This window comes from Phyllobates terribilis, unplaced genomic scaffold, assembly GCF_046119375.1.
Source record: "Phyllobates terribilis strain yellow unplaced genomic scaffold, ASM4611937v1 Scaffold_9__5_contigs__length_417890890, whole genome shotgun sequence".
NCBI lineage: Eukaryota > Metazoa > Chordata > Amphibia > Anura > Dendrobatidae > Phyllobates > Phyllobates terribilis.
This window is the reverse complement of record NW_027362769.1, coordinates 230,628,019-230,650,243: the sequence shown is the minus strand read 5'-3', so window position 1 is coordinate 230,650,243 and position 22,225 is coordinate 230,628,019. Positions and strand designations below refer to the sequence as shown.

The following is a 22,225-nucleotide window of genomic DNA, read 5'->3' as shown; positions in this document are numbered from 1 at the left end:
TGAGGCTATACCCCTCCCGTTGGGGGTTATACTACCAGAAGCTGCACACACACCACCAGCCTCAGCGGACCCTGCTGCAGCGGCGGCCGTATTGACCGCAAATCAACGGGTGGCGTAGTCGACACTAAAGAACATCCAGCAACATCTGTAGGACTGCCACACACTGAGCTTGACACCCTGGGCACGGACCGGGTCACCGCCACTCGGAGACTACAACCCCCATCTGATCCGGCTCCGGGTATCCCCCAAACAACACTGGCCCAGGGGGCGCGTCATATGTACCCTTAGGGTAACATGCATAGGTGTCATCTACATATTGCTCATTCACTGGGTGCTGAAAGACTAAGTGAAGGATGCAGGCACAGTGCACAGCTGGAGCCAAGTTAAGAGCACCTTGCTTTACTTACGTATGCCTGGGAGACATGACTTTACTTTGGACTGTCTGACTGTTCCCCGGAGAGGATCTGCCCAGATGACTAGTAGCAGGTAATTTGCATAGAGTATACAGATAACTAGATCTTTCTTTACATAATGTAATCAAGTGTAACACGGGTACTTTAGATGCAGTGACACAGAAACACAGAGCAGCTAATACGGGGTTAATAAACAGGGAAGGTTTATGATAACAGGGTCAACCTCCACGCTGGGAGTAACAGGGGAAAATATGGGGGAAAACAAGGGAAGTAGCAGGTAAAAATCTACTACTGACAGTTCACAGTTTAAATAGATGTAGCAGAGTCGAACCAGTTGTAATCAACAGTTTTTTCACTTAGCTGACTCTAGCTCCTCACAAGGCAGTTGCCAGCTGATGCCGGGGTTGATTTCTTCAGGCGTCCCCACCCAAACAATGCTCTGTCTTCTGGCGGCAGCGGGCAGTCTCCGGTTTTACTCGCTGAGCCCCTAGTCCATAACACGGCACCTCACATGCTCGGCTCCACGGACCCTGGGTCTCTTCTCCCTCGAGTCGGCTTGACTCTTCCGGTCCACTGCACTCGGATCTTGCTCCAAGCACTGTAGCCAGGAGCCTGAACCCTCTCACACTGCTCTCCTGAGCAGTACCCAGCTCCGCTCTTCCGCGCAAACATCCTCGTCTCTTCCTCTCTGTAGCCACACCTCCAGTTCCCCGGTCACCTGACCTCCCAGTTCTCACTCTGGACACGCCCCCAGCTTCCCAGACACCTGACTCCTGTGCTCCCAGTCTGTCTTCCCCCTGCAACCAGAGGCACGGCCCCGGCAGTTCCGGATCCCTTGCTCTGAAAGTACTTACACCCCGGTCTTCCCCCTTAGACTCCCGCTCTCCTTTAACTTGCCATTCCACGGGCGAGAGTTCCTTCCTCAAACGTTCACATTCTTGGATTTCCTGGATGATACGGTACCATATGAATTGATCTTGTTCGTAACGGTGAGAAGGCACTCCTGCTGTTGTCCGTTCTGACCGGCGTAACTCAGTTTGACCGATGGGGGGTGCAGGGTCACTCGGATTTCCAATTTCCGCCTGCCCGGTGGCTTCAACCGATGTTGTTCCCTCGCCGCCTGCACTGGGGACTGCAGGTAATCAAGTGCTGGGGCTCGGAGGTAGAATCAACAACTCTTCTTCGTCCACATTGTGGCTTGGGGCAACTGTGACAGGACCCTCTCTAGAAGCAGGTGATTCTTCTCCATCCTCATCATCTTTAGACAGACAGGGTCGCAGTATACTACGATGAACCACTCTGGTAGGGGCTCCTTCAGCCCTCTCGGGTTGAACTTCATACACAGTTCCTTCAGCGCCACTCCTGCGCTTCACTCGGTGCGGATTCCGTTCCCACCGCCCACTCAATTTGCCCCGGGGCCGCCTGTCCCGAACCAACACCCGCTCCCCGGGCCTCAGAGCTGTCCCTCGAAGAGGCAATGTCTCATGATGTTTGAGCTCCTGAAACTTTTGTTGTACCAACCGTCGGAGGGTCTGCAGTCGATGCCGATGTTCCCGGACCCAGGAAGACACCCCCGTCCGTGGGTAGTCCTCCTCAGGGACCAGCTCTAACTCGGTAATCTCTCGCCCCTTTCGCCCAAACAGCAAGGTATAAGGAGTGAACCCCGTCGTACTATTCACTCGGTTGTTGTAGACCAACACCAGCTCGACCAAAAACTCAGGCCACCTTACCTTCCGATCTTCCTCCAACGTGCGGAGCATTTGGATCAGTGTCCGATTAAAGCGCTCACAGGCCCCATTTCCTTGAGGGTGGTAAGGTGTAGTCCGTGACTTCTCAATCTTGTACAACCGATGCAGCTCTTCCATTACCCGGCCTTGGAAGCAGGCGCTTTGATCGGAATGGATCCTCTTTGGGCAGCCGTACACCCAAATGAAGTCTCAGCAGATGGCCTGCGCAGCTGACTCGGCGGTCTGGTTTCTGGTCGGGGTCACTACTGCAAACTTTGTGAAGTGGTCTGTCATTAGCAGGCAATGTTCATACCCGAGATGCGCTGGTCCAACAGTCAAATAGTCGATCATCAGCACCTCTAAGGGGGCAGAAGTCACAATGGTTTTTATGGGGACCCGCTGTTCCGGGGGTTTAACCAGCTCACACCTCCGACATCTTCAACAAGTGTCTTCTATTGTTGCTCGCAGTCGGGGATGATACACCAGCCTCTGCAAACCACTGAAACGTCTTCTCTGGTCCGAAGTGAGCCCCTCGTTCATGAGCCTCCTTAGCCACTACTCCGACCAACTTCTCTGGGATCACCACTTGCCAGGTGGTCCCGAACTCTCGCAGTAGCTGCACCCGTCAGTACAGCAGCCCGTCTCACAAACACAGTCTCTCCCATTGTCCCAGCATTTTCAGTGCTCCCGGGGACAGGGTACTCCTCTCTTCTCGACTGGGGACTTGCCGCAAAGCCACCCATTGACGTAATTGAGCAACTTCTCTGTCAGTCTGTTGAAGTCGGATCCAGTCATCTCTTGGCCGCCCTAGCACTTGTTCTTCCGACGTCTCTCCGATCTGTCCCTGCGCCGCGGCCAGCGGTCCCACGAAACTTATGAAGCTAGGGGTCTCATCCGCCTCCAAATCTTCATCGCGGTCATGATCAGGCCGTTCATATGTCACTCTGGAGAGGCCGTCGGCATGAGTATTCTCTGCCTTAGGCCAGTAGGCGATCTTATACCGGTACATGGCCATGCAGGCCACCCACCGCTGCTCCAGGGCCCCCAATTTCGCATTCTCCAGGTGGGCCAGTGGGTTGTTATCAGTTCTCACCAGTACTTTGGACCCGAACAAATACTCTGCAAACTTCTAGGTCATTGCCCAAACCAGAGCCAGCAACTCTAATTTGAAAGAGCTATAATTATCCGTGTTCCTCCTGTACTTGGGATAACACGTCTCCCAGACCATGTAGGCTCGCATCAGTGTGGAGTATGAAGGGTTGGGAGAAATCCGCATAGGCAAGTATTGGGACCTCAGTCAGGACCATTTTCAGGGCACGGAAGGCCTCTTCCTGACTGCTTCCCCACTGAATCGCCTGATTCTTGGAGCCCACTGGCACTCCCTTAAGTAGCTCTAGCAATGGGTTGGCTATGCGGGTGAAGTTCTTCACGAATCTTCGGTAGTACCCGGCAAGTCCCAGGAAGGCCTGAACGTCCTTTACTGTCTTTGGGGTAGGCCACTCCTGTACGGAGGCCACCTTTTCCTGGGTGGGCCTGACTCCTTCACCGGACACAGTATGACCGAGATATTCGATCTGTTTGCGGTACAGGTGGCACTTCTGGGGCTTCACCTTTAGGCCATGACTCTATAGGCGACTCATTACTTGCTCCAGTCGCTGGAGGTCCTCCTCGAAGGTGGTGGCATAGACAATTATGTCGTCAAGGTAAATCAGTGTCGCCTCGAAGTTTAAATCGCCCAGGCACCTCTCCATCAGACGCTGGTATGTCCCGAGGGCGTTAGTCAGGCCGAAGGGCATCTTATTGAACTCGAACAGTCCCATGGGTAATATGAACGCCGTCTTCGCACGGTCATGTTCGCCCACGGGCACCTGCCAGTACCCACTGGCCAGATCCAAGGAGATGAAGTATCTTGTCTTCCCTAAGGCCGACAGGGACTCTTCGATTCGGGGTAGTGGGTAAGAGTCCCGTACTGTACAGGCATTCAGTCATCTATAGTCCACACAGAACCGCAGGGTCCCATCTTTCTTCCGGACCAGGACAATCGGAGCTGCCCACGAGCTCTGACTCTCCCATATCACACCATTCTGTAACATATGGGCTAGCATCTCCTTAACCTCTTTATACATCTGGGGAGGTATCTGCCGCTATATCTCACTAGGGCAGCACTCCCCGTGGGAATCTCGTGGGTAATGGCTTCGGTGCAACCAAAATCATCCTCATGGCGAGCAAAGACTTCCTGGTACCGCTCCAGCACCTCCTCAACCTGCTGCACCTGTCGAGGTGTAAGTCCCGTCAATTCAGCCCGCATTCGTTCTAGGATTCTTCGTTCCCCCTTCGCACTAGCCAGGTGGGATTCCGACGGCACGGTGACCGCCAGAGTCCAGGGGTCTCCTCGTACAGCGGACAGCTGTACCACATCAGGTCGCACCAACTTCTCTGGCATTCCCAGAATCTGGGCTATTTCCGCCCTGGGAGGGAGTGTGAGATCATCTTCGCCCAGATTAACGCACCGCACTAAAACATTGCCACCCTGGACGGTGGCCAGTGTCTGAGCCACCAAGAGTCGGGGGGGGGTACTTTGTCCATCGATGTTGGTTCTATCTGAACTTCGACCCCCTCAAGAGGTGTGCAGGCCTGTGCGGGTAACGTGAGTACAGTTTGTCCGGGCGGTAAGGTGAGCGCCATAGCTGCTGGCACTATTATTTTCCCCAGGATCTTCCCTTCACTCGACGTCTCCTGAGCCTGGGCAGCTCGGATTAGTTGTTGAAAGACCCTCTTTTAGGAAGTTTGCGGGTCCCACTGGTCTAGAGGAATCTCCTTCGGCTCACTAAGCAGGATTTGCCCGATCTCTTTCAGCACATTCATTCCGAGGGTCACCAGGGGTCCACTTCCGGTTCCCCTCGCGACCAGGACAACTCCTTTTTTTCCCACATCTTTTCCACACACTCGGATCTTCATCCACACCACCCCTGCGACCGGGATGGGTAATTGATTAGCTGCCGTGAGTCTAATTACTGGTCCACATTCAGGCCGCGCTATCTCTGGAAATCGCTGTTGAAAGTAGGCTTCTATCATCGTAGTCACCTGGGATCCCGTGTCAATCAGGCAGTGAACAGCCCGATCGCTTATTTCGGCCCAGACAGTCGGGCTGGTGGAAACCAGGTCCTTGGGACTTCCTCTTTTTCTTTCCCCTTCCTCAGGTTCCATGCTGTGTCCCCCAAACATGGAGCCTGGTAGTTTAATGGCTGCCGCGACAGGGGCCGCCCTCGGCTAGCACAGCCCCTGGCGTAATGTCCTGCGCCTCCACACTTCCAGCAGGTCGTGTCTCTGTCTGTGTAGGACTGCCTCACTTCTCTACAGAACTCTTCTGCAGGGCGGGGCCTGAATTCAATTCTTTCCATAACTGGGGCAATCGATCTGGGTATCTCTGGTGTCGGGGCAGGGGTCTCCAGTCTTCAGACTGGACCATTCATCCCGCATCTCCTGTATCTCCTTTCGCATCTCTCGAGCCCATTCCGGTTCAGCAGCAGGTGGGGTGCGTACCTCGTTACTCCGGACCATCCCTGCCAGGGCCGTCACCCCCATCTCCTGCTCTCTCACACGTGCCTCTGCCCCCACTTCTAGAAAAGTCATACGTGGGTTGGCGCGCAGGCGCTCCCGCAAGGCCTGCTTCAGCTGCACATCCCTGAGGCCTGCCACAAACTGGTCCCTTAAGATCACGTCAGGGGGGCCCATTCCCAAATTCCCCATGTCGTCTTTTCTAGTGATATAGGCATGCACCCTCTGTAAGGCATTAACATACTGCGTCACAGTCTCCCCCTCCTGCTGCACTTGGTGAAACAGCTGTATCCTCAGCTCTCCTACATTGGTGGGATCCCCATGCATCTCCTCCAGTATCCGCACCACTTTTTCTACAGTATCCCGGTCATGGGGAGGGCGGTACATCACGGATTGTCGGGCCTCGCCGCAGAGGGCCAGTAAGGCTATTTCGGCTTGCTTAGCTGGGGTCATCGGGTGCATACGTAACATACTCCTAACTCTCTCAATCCAGTCCCACAGCATCATATTGTCCCCGGTGAACTTTGGGAGATTGCTGAGCATGGCCACCAGCTGCAAGCTAGATTTAGGAGCTCCCAGGATGGGCTGCTCTGCAGTGTCTGTGTCTAACGACTGCATCCTGCCTACTACGCCAAATGTAACACGGGTACTTTAGATGCACAGTGACACAGAAACACAGAGCAGCCAATACGGGGTTAATAAACAGGGGAGGTTTATGCTAACAGGATCAACCTCCACGAAAATATGGGGAAAAACAAAGGAAGTAGCAGGTAAAAGTCTACTACTGACAGTTCACAGTTTAACTAGATGTAGCAGAGTCGAACCAGTTGTAATCAACAGTTTTTTCACTTAGCTGACTCTTGCTCCTCACAAGGCAGTTGTCAGCTGATGTCGGGATTGATTTCTTCAGGCGTCCCCGCCCAAACGATGCTCCGTCTTCTGGCGGCAGCGGGCGGTCTCCGGTTTTACCCGCTGAGCCCCTAGTCCATAACACGGCACCTCACGTGCTCGGCTCCACGGACCCTGCGTCTCTTCTCCCTCGAGTCGGCTTGACTCCTCCAGTCCACTGCACTTGGATCTTGCTCCAAATACTGTAGCCAGGAGCCTGGACCCTCTCACACTGCTCTGCTGAGCAGTACCCAGCTCCGCTCTCCCGCGCAAACGTCCTAGTCTCTTCCTCTCTCTAGCCACGCCTCCAGTTCCCCGGTCACCTGACCGCCCAGCTCTCACTCTGGACACGCCCCCAGCTTCCCAGTAACCTAACTCCTGTGCTCCCAGTCTGTCTTCCCCCTGCAACCAGAAACACGGCCCCGGCAGTTCCAGATCCTTTGCTCTGAAAGTACTTACACCCGGTCTTCCCCCTTACACAAGGACGTACATATAAATCATGGGGCCTTATATCAAAAGTCCTAATTCGGACCCTCGTCAAAAAAGAAAAAAAATATTTAGTGGAGTAATGGGGTCACGGTGCATAAGCGCAGTCACAGAAGGACATACCTCCCAACTTTTAAAGACAGGGAGGTAGACAGGTATTGCAGTACCTACACAATAATTGTGCCCTATTGAAGAATTATGTTCTCACCCAGTACAATGTTCCTATCATGGCCCCATAGAAATGATGCCTCCAAAAGTGCCACACACGGTATGAATTCCCCCACAGTACCCCCTTAGACGCACAGTATGATGCCCCCACAGTGCCTCAGGAAAAGAATGGTGCCTCCAAAGTGCCCCCAACATACTTTAATATAATGCTGCCACAGTGCTCTCCCACACACAATATGATTTCCCCACAGTTCCCACACACATAAGGAGGCACTCACAGTGACCCACAACACAATATGATGTCCTCACAGTTCCCCCACACAGTATGATGTCCCCACAGTACCCTGTGCACAGTATGATGTCCCTACACTGAACCCCAATGCAAAGTGTTACGCTACCACAGGCTCCCCACACATGGTATGATGTCCCCTCATAGATCCCCCACCATATGATGCACCAAAATCCCCACCACAGTTTGATGTCCCAACAGTCCCCTGTGCACAGTATGATGCCCCACACTGATCCCCCACCCCACAGTGTGATGCTACCACAGGTTCCCCACACATGGTATGATGTTCCAAAGTATGATGTCCCCTCATAAATCCCCCAGCATATGAGGCACCAAAATCGCCATCACAGTATGATGACCCAACAATCACCTGTGCACAGTATGATGCCCCACACTGATCCCCCACCCCACAGTGTGATGCTACCACAGGCTACCCACACATGGTATGATGTCCCCAAAGTATGATGTCCCCTCATAGATCTTCCACCATATGAGGCACCAAAATGCCCACCACAGTATGATGACCCAACAGTCCCCTCCATACAATATAATGTACCCATAGTATGATGGCCCCCACAGCGACAACCTCCCACCCACAGTATGATAGGCCCACAGTCTCCCCACACACAGTATAATGTCCTCACAGTGACCCACCCACAGTATGATGCCCCCAACACCACAATATGAAGCCCACACAGCCTACCACACATTATGATTCCACCCAAAGTATGATGTTCCCAAGTATTTGGGCAGTCTGCAAATAGTTAAAGGGGTAGACAGGGATTAGAAAAAAAAGTGACTGAGGCTAAATTGCAGTATCAGCCACAGCCCAATATATAAATCTAGCTTTCTAATAAAATGCAACATTCCCATTTGCTTTAGTTAATATGTAAACCAGTCCTGCTTCCTTGTGTTTCTAATTTTTTGCTTTCCAAATTACAACCAGGTAAAAGTGGATCTCAGAAATTCTTTTTCCACGGAAACTTTAATAATGTCATAAAACACATTCACATGAATGTGCAGCAATGACTGGGAAACTTTCCATCGCTGCTTATCTACATATTCCTGACAGAGTACTGCAGACCGAGCAGCGCGGCCACATTACATGATAAGAACTCTCTGATGTCATATGGAGCAAACAATAACACTTACATTACAACGATTATTAATTTACAAACCACAGACATGCGAGAACTCGTCTAATGTGGATGTGGTGTTCTGTACCAGGGGTTTTCTGTGTTGTTGAAATATTCCAGAAACGTCTCACCGGCTAGAAATGTATGAAGTCGTCTTTATAAAGATTTTTTGGAAGTGAACGCTATGAATTAGAGAGTAAGAGCAGCACCTATAATCTGCATATGGTCTGCTCATTCTGTGTCTGTGGTTATTAAGGGGCAACTGGCCCCTGATTGAGAAACAGGCCGTACAGTCCACGGAACCTTATTTTAGCTGCTTTTGGCCCAATGTCAATTCTGTTAAAAATTAAACTATTGGGTGTCACTTGGAAAATACCTTTTTTTCAATTTTTTTTAAAGGGAAACTGCAACTAAATACTAAATTTACAATTCTCTGTTATCAGCCATTTTAGTTGGGTAGAAGTATTCAGTAAAGAGAAAACTCCCGGAGTAATCACTATGGGATCTCACTTATCTCCACTACTAATAAGCTCCATTTACATACATATGTTACAAGTATATTCATATTGGTATAAATATGCCTAATTTATTCTAAGGGCCCTTTATCATGGCTCATAGCTAGAGGGAAAGCCTTTATATGGTGTCCCACAAAGCCAATCCTAGCCATAATATTGAGGTACAAGGATTGTGCAACATACTGAATCATTTCCCCAGGTGATGGAAAGCCTAGCTAGGACTCTGCACATATGTCTATTGAAACCTTGATATCCGGTCCAAAAATTATCCAGCCACATGCTAATGTACAACATCTAAATTTGTCTCTTTGCAGGGTTTGCGTTGTGCTCTGACTTAACAATATATACGTTTTTAGAATAGACCAATTGGCAAACTCAACTCTGCTATATTTATATGGAAAATATAGCGCTACTTCCTTGCCCAATATTGCCAAGTCAAAAAACTATATTTCCGTCTTATACACAAAGCTCTAATGAAATAACCAGATACAAGTGAAGCTGTTTTTGAAATATTTTATAATAAAATTTATTACTTTTAAAGTGTAATAAAATAAAGGATCTGCACAGCAGAGAAAACAATTCCAAAAGGGGGCGACCCCTTTTAGTTTGTGCAAATAATCTGTTTTTGTAAACATTAAAAGGCAAGTGTTCAAGTTTTATCCCAAAATACAGTTAAATTGCTACAAAAATAAACTTGACCACCATTAAATAAGATATTAAAAAATAACCCCAGGAAGCTGAATGTGTAACACGTGTGTCCTTCTCGTGTCGATGGTTAATGCCCTGTGTTGCTAGATTTGAAATGGAAAAGACTTTAAATAGTCCTTTAAGACCCGGTTGACGGGTATTGCGTCCAGGTTCTGTCTCCCGAATGTTGCCAGTATGCTTTTTCGGCAGAGTTCTTGTAGTGGTCTTAATCTGACCTTCCTTAGAGGAGCAACAAGCATCTTTTTAGGAGATAATATATAATGTTCCAGTAGCTGGAAAAGGCAATTGAATGACTCTCTGCTGCCATCTAGACTGAACCTCCCAGCCTGAAAGTGAATCCTGATGCTGATGGGTCCGGTACCTGTTTTAACACTGATGGCAAAAAAACAATTCTTCTGTCTACTGTCCCTGATGAGGAAAGTGCCCACCGGCTCCAGCCTTAGTTTCTCATGGGCCACATTAACCGTCATAGGTCCCCAGTAAAATCCACAAGTATCCAGCATGCTGCTGGTCTTGGTGATGACAGTAAAATCCGACTGTGAGCGGAAGGTCCGAAAGTGTGTGTCACTGAGCTGCGATGTGGGGATGGGACGTCCTGGGCTGTTATGAATGGCTCTGGCAGGCTGGAGCTGGGGACGATCAGAGTGTGAAGCATCCAGGTGCTGAGGTCTTCTGTCTGGAACGGCATTATCTGCTTCCACCTTGCTGTGTGCTACCATCCTATAGACTTGACCAACCTATGTGGTCTTCCATAGCGTCCCTCCTAACGGCAGTTCTGCACGTCCTTTGTCGTTTTTCTGAAAATCCAAGAAGAAAAATGGTTGATATTACATACAACCAAGCAAACGAAGCATAACATAAGATATTAGTAGTCATCAAGAGTAGTCCATATTGAAGACCTCTTCATCTACTCAACACGTCGTCCATCAGATGAACTCAGTAACAATATCTATCTATCTATCTATCTATCTATCTATCTATCTATCTAGAGTTAATAACATAAAAAATGCATTTCGAGTCAACACCGTGACTACTGTACCTCCAAGTGATCCTGTGTGCCACCACAAAGCGTCTCAAACCTGCATTTCCCATCATAGACTCATCATAAAAAGCTGCTTTCTATTTTTACTCTGCTTGCCGTAAATGACGAGTTCTTGGTAAAGCCAAACGCGCAGTGTCTAGAGCACACGATGCAAGCCTCTGCTACCCCTCTTTCCTGTTACTCAGCCTGTACAGTCTACAGACTGTCGAAAATGGTTGGCACTAAATTGCTTCCTACCAAATAATATGTTTTAAAGTCATCTCCACACACAGCACGGTTCAATAAATCTTTGTTGATTGACTTGACCTTATCTCTGCTTGGGATTTTAGATTTCAGCTCTTTCTGGTAGAAGTAGTATCCACTTATTGACTGCTTCAGTAAATGGTTGAGAAGCAAGCAGGCATTCTCAGAAAACAATTCCCCACAGCCATTTTTTACAGCTACTCTAGCGCACAGGCATTGATTTAAAAACAAGCATTTAGGCTGATTGCTGCTTCCCTGAATGGTCAGTGGTAGATCTGGATGTCTATTGGAAGCTGCTTTCTGTGGATGGAAAGCCCTCCTTTGCTATTTAACCCTTAATACTACCTTTATACATTGTATCTAGATTCACCCTACCCAAAAAAAAAAGTCCACTCCTGCAAAAATGTATTTCACTGTATGCAGAAGTAGCAGACCTTTGTGTGTCATCTCATTTTGTGAATTAGTGCTTAACAGAAACAATGCAGAAGCTTTATCTGCGGTCCTAAATAATACAAGTAAATAATACTAATGATAGCTGGGGCACCATTGGAGGTACCATTGATAGTGGCCATGAAGGGCACTGGCATTTGTGGGACAGTGCCCCTAGTGCCGGGTGCTAGCAATGCCAGTGTAACTCATCATCTTATCACAATCAATGAGTTGAGTCAAATGACATCTTATCTCTGGAACAACTCTGCTACAACTGTATTCATTATGTTGCCCTTCCTACCTACTACAACGGTTGCCATTTATGGTAATTCATGTATTTATTCATGTATTACCTAGATGTAATTATTAGTATATTTTATTATTGTTATTATTATTATTATTTTAAATAGTTTATGATAATAATCTATAAAATAATAATAATAATTAGTGTTGGTAGAATAAACCAACAATAAAAGATATAACATATAATGACAATAATTATAACAATAGTAATAATTCCTATAATTATTATTATTTTAGTATTGTTATCATTTGTAATAGTTTATTACTCTAAACTAATAATATTAATAATAATTACAAAAATAAAATATAATAATGATTACTTATTAGTATTACATGAATTATTATTACTATAATTATCATTATTATTGTTATTATATGATATACAGTGTATTATTGGTTTGGTCTACTGACACTAATTATTATTATTATTTAATAATTTATTATTATAAACTATTAATAATAATAATAAAATATAATAATAATTACATCTAGGTAATAATAATAATTACTTATAGGAATTAATAATAATAATAATAATAATAATAATGAGTATTATACAAAATAATGATATCAATAGTTGATAATAAACGAAACAGCTGGCACAATGCAACCCAGCAGGGAATACCCAGGGAGGTTGTTATGTGTGGCTGCTACAGTTGCATACATCTGCACTGTGTGTACTTAAGTGACCCGGGGTCAGCGGAGGCACAGGCTTGGTTACACATTGGGTAGGTGAGAAACTTGGCACGATACACAGCAATTCAGACCAGTGGGCCTCCATTGGGTTTCCACTGAATTGTTAGACATCTCATTATTCATGCTAGACGTGTGCAGAATTGCCCAGAATTTCTTCGGATCACATTTCCATATCATAAAAGATTTTTACATTCCCAAAAAACTAGCTGCCAATACTTCTCCAGCTGCCTAGATGAGCTCAAGTATCAAATACACAATTGCTAGTCCATCCTAATAGCATAGAAGCCTGAAGGGGAGAATAACTAAATTCTTGCACCGCTGTTCCTTTACAGGGCTGCAAGTTGAATTTATAGTACAAAGCCTACGCCTCAGGCTCCAAAACACAACAGGCAGACGCCCCACAATCCTGTATTTCCAGTATTTCGGTAGAAGAACATAAGAATCTGTGATGATGAAATACATATAATAATGGGAATAATAGCACTGTCCTTGGGATTATACAACCCAGCAGTAATAATTCACATGCAGAATCCTACATTCTCCAGCCATCTCTGCTGCAGTATTTTCCTGCTGTGCATGGTGGGTCTGCTCCTACCTAAGCCATGGCAGGACCACCAGACCAATGCAGGATGCAACACTGGAGCCTCTAAAGAAAACGGATGTGGCCGAGCTGAATTTGTACCTTTTGAGCCTCATGATAACTTAGTAAGATTATTTGCACAGACAACAACTCTGCTGATCTGACATATTCATATGTGCTAGCGCTGTAATAAGAAACAGCTGTTGCAGGGAAATATTGCATAGACTCCAGCAAAGGCTTCACCCTTGGCTGTAATAAATGCACAAAGGCATATTTCTAGGGAGGTTCGAGTCATCTGGAAATGATTGCCTTCATATAAGACTTATATATAATTGTATAGAAGAAGAGGGGGGCACATAGGCATCAGCACTGAGAAATCTGCATGGAGCCTGTGCCCTCTCAATGCCTGAGGAGTGGGCTTCCTCCAGACTCTCTGATTTCCACCTATGCTCCATAAACACATAAACATTAATAGGCTTCCTAGGAAATGAGTGAGCGTGGGTGAGCCGTCCATGTGCCAAATATGTCAAAGCCATTTAATCGGAATGATAATAATAGAAAATAGTAAATGACTTGGGAGAATGAAAAGCGCATTATCAAAATGCACTTATCAGATATAACAGAAGGTTGAACTTGATGGACCTAAGTCTTTTTTCAACCTATGTAACTATATATCTGCCACAACACATTGTGATATCAGAATGTGTGATCAGTTACAAGATAGCAAAACCCAGCACAAGATCAATGACAAATACAGCTCTGCTACATCTATACGCCAACGTCTGATTATGTATAAGGTGTATGACCCTGCAGCAGGAGCTACAGACCCTCTGCAAAGTCTACCGGAGGCCCTTACCTGATATATGTATGACAGCCGACAATCCGCAACACACAAATCCCCCAGTGTGTGTGTGCACAGAGAGATCAGCACTGTATTCCACAATCACCGGGATATAAATCCTTGGGAGGCCAGCGGTGATATGAACCATAATCTCCTGCACAGGGCGACCCAGGTGTCTGGCTACAGAGTGTAAGGCTTGGAGGAGTAGTGAGGGCACCAGCTCTGTGCAGGGCTGTCAGTGCTGCTGGCTCCAGTGAGTGACTCTTTTGTACAGAGCTTTTTCCCTCCTCCCTATATACCGCCCCTCTTTTACTAGAACAGGTCTACGAACACTTTCACTTTCTATTCCAGAAGCAAATTCTAGGAAAGAGAAGGCTTAAGAGAAGTCTTCTCTGGAACCGAGCAAAGGAGACGAACAAAAGAAAGGATCCCTAATTTATAAATATTGTTATTACTTCTATTGTTATTACTGTCTTTGATGTTATTTACTAAAGAGGTTAGATAAAAGATAGATAAAGAGGTTAGATAAAAAAATATTTAATCGCGATCACTGGAATGGGGGTGTCAATCCCCTGTTCTTCCTACCAGGAATGAATGGATCTGTGTGTTTGCACATGTACTCTGCCGCTTTATTTCTGGAGTACTGATGTACTCGACAATCTCAATCAGTCCCATCCGCAATGAATGGATAAGCTGAGAAAAACTCAATTTTTGGACAATTTTTTATATTTGCTGGCTTTTTGATTCTGTGCAGATCGGTGGGTTCTGGACCCTGTGACCCCTCAAATTATTCAATAGACCTGTCAGAAGTGCAGATCTCAGGAACGTAGGTCCACATGACCGATTTTTCCACATCTGAGAAAAACAGTCCGACTACTTTGATCAGAATTTTATCAGAGTGGCATCAGTCTTTCTTGAATGTGTAAGAACAAATAAAAGGAAGTTTCTCTGTCTTCTCAGGTCTGTCAGATGTCATCCGAGTGCAGTCCGATTTTTTTCACGAACCCATAGACTTGCATTGCTGATTTTGATCCAACACTGAGAACAAAATCGGACAAGTCTCCAATTTTTTCAGCAGACCACTCGGTCCAAGGAAAAAATCGGACATGTGCACAGCCCAATAGCATATCATAGGTATGAGTGCTGTCCGTGGTTTTCACGGATGGCACTCATACAAGAAAATTGGTGGTGTGCACGAGCCCTTAACACCGTACTCCACTCTGTGCCCACGCTCAAAGCAGAGTACTAATTTTAATAAAAAGTTATGCCCTCTGAGTATGATCTTGCCTCCGGCGCTGTGCACTTCTGAACGACCTTGCACTCCGTCTTCCTAAGCACATGCACAGAGTGGAGAAATGATTTCAATAGAAAGTTCCACTTTGTGCTTTTTGCCTACTGAGCTGTGTACTTTCGAGATGTCTTGGCCTCCTACCTCCAGAGCATCGGCGTACTCATCTTAAAGAAGCACTCCCACTAACTTTTTTATTCAGTAAAGGTGTGTACATGCAAGTAAAGTAGTGTGAGTGTATTTATATACACTCACCTACTGCTCCTGTCTTCAGTGTCCAGCGCTGGTCTTCTCTGCTTCTAAGTGACGTCGTTGCAATTCCGGCGAGCCGACTCATCCTATGTCCTATGCATGAGCTGGAAGTCTCTGATACCATGAAAGTGTGGCACCCCAGGGGTCTGGTTTCCACAGTAATAGCAATATTATGTCTGAGAGCAGGTGGGAGGTCTCTTGGTCAGGAATCCTATGCATGCCACACCTCCTGCCCAGTCCTGGGAGGGGAAGAACTTCCCCTATATAAAACTGGGGCTGAGGCAGGGTTAGGGAGAAGAGAAGAGTAGAGAAGAGTTGAGAAGAAGAGAAGCAGCATAGGAAAGAAAGATCAGGAGCTCTGTGGGAGCAGGCTAAAAGGAATCAGGGGCTGGCAGCTGAAGAGCTTGTCCTGATTGAAGAGTTACTACCGGACCCGGAGTCCGAGGCTGTGGGGATTAACCCAGACCCAGCAGCAGAAACCGCCCGGCAGGGGATTTCAGGTCCTCTGGCCAAGAAACCCGAAGGCACGGTCACACGCGTGGGACCAGCACCGCCGTCGTGGAGCGGAAGCCACTAGAAGGCCCCGAGTCACCGGCCATACGGGTGAGCACCACACGGTACACTCAGGGACGTGGGCTACTTTTACCCGCCTCTAGCAAGGTAGCCAGAAGAGTACGATTAGTTGGGGAGGCCTACAACTCCGCCTGGCCAAGGGGGATCCCATCTGCTCAAGGACTGACCAGGCCCCGACCGCTAGCCAGTACTCCGGGAGGGTCTATCTTTGTCACCAGTAAAGACCCTGAACTACACCGCATCGTCTCTGAGTGGTTCCTGCTACCCCCATCATCCACGTCGGCTGCCCTGAGGCCATACCCCTCCCGTTGGGGGTTATACCATCTACGCTGCACTATCCTACCACCGGCCTCAGCGGTCTGCCCTGCAGCGGCAGCTCCATAGCTGCATTCAACGGGTGGCGTAGTCGTCCTACATCTACTGCTAATACTCAGCCACACAGTTTGACTCCCTGGGCACGGACCGGGTCACCGCCACGAGACTACTACCCCTATCAGATCCGGCTCCGGGTAGGCTCCCGCGTGCGCAACGCTACTCAGCACAGGCCCAGGGGCGCGTCAAAAGCATATGGAGCCTCATTCTGCGCTCTCCGTGACTTGGCCAGTTTGCAGCGAGGTGAGGACACAGAGAAGCAGAGAAGAAAGGCGCTGGACAACGGAGAGAGCAGCAGTAGTTGAGTATATTAATACACTCACACTACATTACAAACACATGTAAGAAGATGTAAGTTCTGCCCACATTTCCACTTGAAAACATGTATTTGTTGTAATGTATTTAAATGCATAAAGTGTTTATTGACATGTGTTATTAGTGAAAGTGTTATGTTCTGCCCAACAGTAGGGAGACCAAAGGTTAATTATTTGGACTAGCCCAGAGTGGGAGGGGATAGGTGAAGGGACAGAGGGAGTTTCCGGTCATGTGTCAGATAGGGCCCAGCATGCAGCAGAAGCAGACCTACGGTCTGACCAGCGACCATAGCTGCATGAAGTTGGTGTCCCTGAAGTGAGAGGAGACCGAAGAAACGGGTAGTGAGATACAGACAATAGATGAGGAAAAGTGATAGAAGAAGTGAGTGATTCTTCAAAGATGGGATTTGGGACAAAACGCCTAGCGGGACGGTCCAGAGTTTTCAAGCCTAAGAGGTAACGGGACAAATCAGAGCAGGGAATGCGAGACAAAAAGAGTGCCCCTTGTAGTTCCGTGGCGTCGACAAGCAGAGAAGCTAAGTAACGGTCATAGTGGAAGAAGTAGCTCCTCTAAGGGGAAAAGGACGCAGAACCGCGGATTGAAAAAGAGGACTTTGTGACGTTATTGGGGACAAGGGAAGCCCCCAAAGCACTGTGCTGGGTTGTGGTGAAGGCAGAGGAACTAACTTAGACAGAACCGAGTGAGTTTAAGAAGGAGAGGAAGAATGTGTATGAAGATGTTCTATGTGTTAAACGGAACCTGTCACGTCCTAGTTGCTATGTACACTGCCCCCATTGCTTTGTTAGTGATACAATGTGCATCACTAACAAGCTTTTTTCATTAAAATCAGGGTAGTACACTGCTCAAAAAAATAAAGGGAACACTCAAATAACACATCCTGGATCTGAATGAATGAAATATTCTCATTGAATACTTTATTCTGGACAAAGCTGAATGTGCTGACAACAAAATCACACAAAAGTCATCAATGGAAATCAAATTTATTAACCAATGGAGGCCTGGATTTGGAGTCACCCCCAAAATTAAAGTGGAAAAACACACTACAGGCTGATCCAACTTTGATGTAATGTCCTTAAAACAAGTCAAAATGAGGCTCAGTATTGTGTGTGGCCTCCATGTGCCTGTATGACCTCCCTACAACGCCTGGGCATGCTCCTGATGAGGTTGCGGATGGTCTCCTGTGGGATCTCCTCCCAGACCTGGACTAAAGCATCCGCCAACTCCTGGACAGTCTGTGGTGCAACGTGACGTTGGTGGATGGAGCGAGACATGATGTCCCAGATGTGCTCAATCAGATTCAAGTCTGGGGAACGGGCGGGCCAGTCCATAGCTTCAATGCCTTCATCTTGCAGGAACTACTGACACACTCCAGCCAAATGAGGTCGGGCATTGTCCTACATTAGGAGGAACCCAGGGCCAACCGCACCAGCATATGGTCTCATAAGGGGTCTGAGGATCTCATCTCGGTACCTAATGGCAGTCAGGCTACCTCTGGTGAGCACATGGAGGGCTGTGTGGCCCTCCAAAGAAATGCCACCCCACGCCATTACTGACCCACTGCCAAACCGGTCATGCTGAAGGATGTTGCAGGCAGCAGATCGCTCTCCACGGCGACTCTATCACGTCTGTCACATGTGCTCAGTGTGAACCTGCTTTCATCTGTGAAGAGCACAGAGCGCCAGTGGCGACTTTGCTAATCCTGGTGTTCTGTGGCAAATGCCAAGCATCCTGCACAGTGTTGGGCTGTGAGCACAACCCCCATCTGTGGACGTCGGGCCCTCATACCACCCTCCTGGTGTCGGTTTCTAACTGTTTGTGCAGACTCATGCACATTTGTGTCCTGCTGGAGGTCATTTTGCAGGGCTCTGGCAGTGCTCCTCCTGTTCCTCCTTGCACAAAGGTGGAGGTAGCGGTCCTGCTGCTGGGTTGTTGCCCTCCTACGGCCCCCTCCACGTCTCCTGGTGTACTGACCTGTCTCCTGGTAGCGCCTCCAGCCTCTGGACACTACACTGACAGACACAGCAAACCTTCTTGCCACAGCTCGCATTGATGTGCCATCCTGGATGAGCTGCACTACCTGAGCAACTTCTGTGGGTTGTAGAGTCCGTCTCATGCTACCACGAGTGTGAAAGCACAACCAACATTCAAAAGTAACCAAAACATCAGCCAGAAAGCATTGGTACTGAGATGTGGTCTGTGGTCCCCACCTGCAGAACCACTCCTTTATTGAGGGTGTCTTGATAATTACCAATAATTTCCATCTATTGTCTATTCCATTTGCACAACAGCATGTGAAATTGATTGTCAATCAGTGTTGCTTCCTCAGTGGACAGTTTGATTTCACAGAAGTTTGATTTACTTGGAGTTATATTCTGTTGTTTAAGTGTTCCCTTTATTTTTTTGAGCAGTGTATAATGATTTTATAACTTTACACACACTTTGTCCTACCTGCTCGTATTCAGTCATAGGGGTGTGATTCTCTCATTTAGTCATGGGCGGCACCATATTCAGTCACTGCTGGCGCCACCCATGTATTTGAATACTGGTCCCGGCAAGCGCTATTATTGTGGCCAGCATGCACATTTGTATATGTGTGGCCGTGGGTCCCGCAGTGAGGCTGTGTGATTAGCAGCTTCACTGCGCACATGCTATGTTCCTCGCGCATGCTCAGTGAAGCTGTGTAGTTCGCAGCTTCACTGCGCATGCGCGGGGAACAGAGCATCATAGTGCATGCGCATTGAAGTGGCGAACTACACAGCCTCACTGCACACGCGCGGGAACATAGCTCGTGCGCAGTGAAGCTGGTAATCACACAGCCTCACTGTGCAGGCGCAAGACCCGTGGCCACTCATGTACAAATGCGCATGCAGGCCATAATAATAGCTCTTGCCGGGGCCAGTATTCAAATACATGGTTCCAGCAAAGCAATGGGGGCAGTATACATAGCAACTAGGACATGACAGGTTCCCTTTAAGAGAAACGTCCATAAAGATTTGCGCCCATTTTCCACTGTGCATACTCTTCCCTACATTATTGTTCAGTAAAAGACAGTTTATTTTTGAGTGGCGGTCTCCCTCATTGAGCTTTACAACATCTTGCCTGGCCAGCTGAAGTTACCGGCATCATGCAGCCTGGAAGGGCGTAGTGCCCAAATAGACAAAGTTCACACACCCAGCCAGGACCCCCATCTTTATGTAACGTGCCAGGACGTGGAAGACGAGTATGTCACCCACGTCTAACGCCCAGCGCCACGTTACACACATATACACACATTTAAAGGCATATTCCCATCTCCAAGATCCTATCCCCATATGTACTAGGTGTAATAATATTAGCAAATACCTCCACTTAGAAATGTAGTATAGTTTTTCTGATTTATTATGTCTCTTTCAGGCATTGCAGGACCTTAGGTATCCATGGTTATGACCACTGATATAGTGACAGGTAGTTAACTAGGTGCTAGTAGTCATAACCATGGATACCTAAGGTCCTGCATTGCCTGAAAGAGACATAGCAAATCAGAAAAACTATACTACATTTCTAATTGGAGGTATTTGCTAATATTATTATTATTACACCTACTACATATTGGGATAGGATCTTGGAGATGGGAATACCCCTTTAATGAAAAAAAAGTTAGTAAGAGTGCTTCTTTAATAAAAAGTTGTATTATGTGCATGCGCTCTTGCCTCTTGAGTTTTGCCCTTCTGAGAGGTCTTCTGCGTGATTGATTGGGTTTTCAGCACTCCAGCCCATACAGGCCTGCATAGAATGAAAGGGCCAACAAAATATAAAAAGTTATCCAAAAGTTTAGCAGATTTAACTATTTTTTATAAAGCACCAATGTACTCCACAGCACTGTACACAGACTGCACTTATACCTCTACAGTCTCGTTTCTCGTTTCTCCCCAGTCTCGATTCTCTCCAGTCTCGTTTCTCTAGCTCAGCTATTCTCCAGAGCCAATTTCATAGGAAGCCAATTAGTCTAATCCTATGACAATCCGTGTGAGAATCTAATGCTCAAAAGTAAAGAGAAGCAGGAGGAGCTGGACAAGAAGCCACCAGCAGAGGGTTTCATTATCTTCTGGTGATATGAGTTTCTTTTCTAGGAAAGGAAGAATGAAGCAGATGTGTCTGCAGTAAAGCAACTGCCCATTCTGAGTGAGCTACAGGAATAACTGAGCATTTCTCTGAAAACAGTCCAAGGGTTGCTCAGACAAGGAAATATATCATTATAGTGAGATCAGATAAGAATGTAAAAGTAGGTAAGTCGGTAAACTGCACAGTGCCATTTTCATTTCTTTTCTTCCTGTACCTGTAAATCGTCTACCTTCACTGCACCGAGCAATCTATATTTATAAATCCATTATCCGATTGAATCCATTACACTCATGAATCAGTACCAGTGAGTCCTGAGCTGCTTTGTGATCTGCAGAATTCTCTGTATTTTACTGTATAGTCCCAGCCCACCATGCCCCTATAAAAGCAAAGTGACTCCATAACTAGCATTATCATAGTGACCCCACTGATTGTGTCATCAGGGAGTCCCATAAATAGTGCTAGCCGACTGCCATTATATGATCTACAAAATACCACAATCCTTTAAAAAAAAGACACCTCTAAAAACTAAAACACCAAAAACCTCAATGAAGATATCATCCAAAAGAGGAATAAATGTCCACAAATATACAAACCACGGACAGCATGAATCAGAGCACTATTGCAGCCAGGTATATTTTTCTCTGAAACACTCAGACCTTGCAGAGAATATATGAATTAAGTCTGAGACTAGACTAGTCCAGATCCTCTCCTGGCCAGCCTTTCCCAGGTAATTGACAGGTCTCTTCTATAGCAATAGATCGGTCAATCACTTACAGTGGTGATGAGAGAACCCAGCCGGGGGTGTAGTCGGACTAGTTTTGTGTCCAGCTATGGTCCCCACTGGATATTTAAAGTATACATTCTCTGAAACTCGAGTCATACAAGAGGCAATACGTTGATGATTACAGAGTCATACCAGAGGCAGTTAGCTTAATGGTTACTGAGTCATACAAGAGGCAGTGAGCTTGATCTGATTTTTTTGGTATACTTTGCTGTACTGTTCAAGAATCCCGCAGCTTCTTTTTTAAGTATTCTAACTATTTGTAAGGACATGGAAAAATGTTTTCATGTGAATTGTTATTTCAAGTCAGTTCATCATACACAGGCACCAGTCTCTATGCAGCCTCTGTGGTGGCAAAGTCTTGGACCATGGGGAGTTTAGAAAGTTCAAAACTGGATCTGAGTTCAGTTTTGTTGATAAATTGTATATTAGACAACTTGTCTCATTCTAAGACTGGAGGGACAATGAGGAAGAATAATTATTGTAGGACAACCCTTTTA

General features: G+C 46.9%; 1 protein-coding gene across 1 annotated transcript; it reads right to left on the bottom strand.

The window, feature by feature from the left end:
• Positions 1-9,728: 9,728 nt before the first annotated feature.
• Positions 9,729-14,288, bottom strand: SOCS1 (suppressor of cytokine signaling 1). The gene is made up of 2 exons (XM_073645738.1): positions 14,038-14,288; positions 9,729-10,685 (listed from the first exon to the last, which is right to left on the bottom strand). Exon 2 carries the CDS (start codon positions 10,605-10,607, stop codon positions 9,972-9,974), a length of 636 nt encoding a protein of 211 aa, XP_073501839.1. The 5' UTR covers positions 10,608-10,685; positions 14,038-14,288; the 3' UTR covers positions 9,729-9,971.
• Positions 14,289-22,225: the final 7,937 nt, after the last annotated feature.

Coding starts and splice junctions, on each gene's coding strand:
- SOCS1 (XM_073645738.1), bottom strand. CDS start 10,607: ATGGTAGCACACAGCAAGGTGGAAGCAGATAATGCCGTTCCAGACAGA.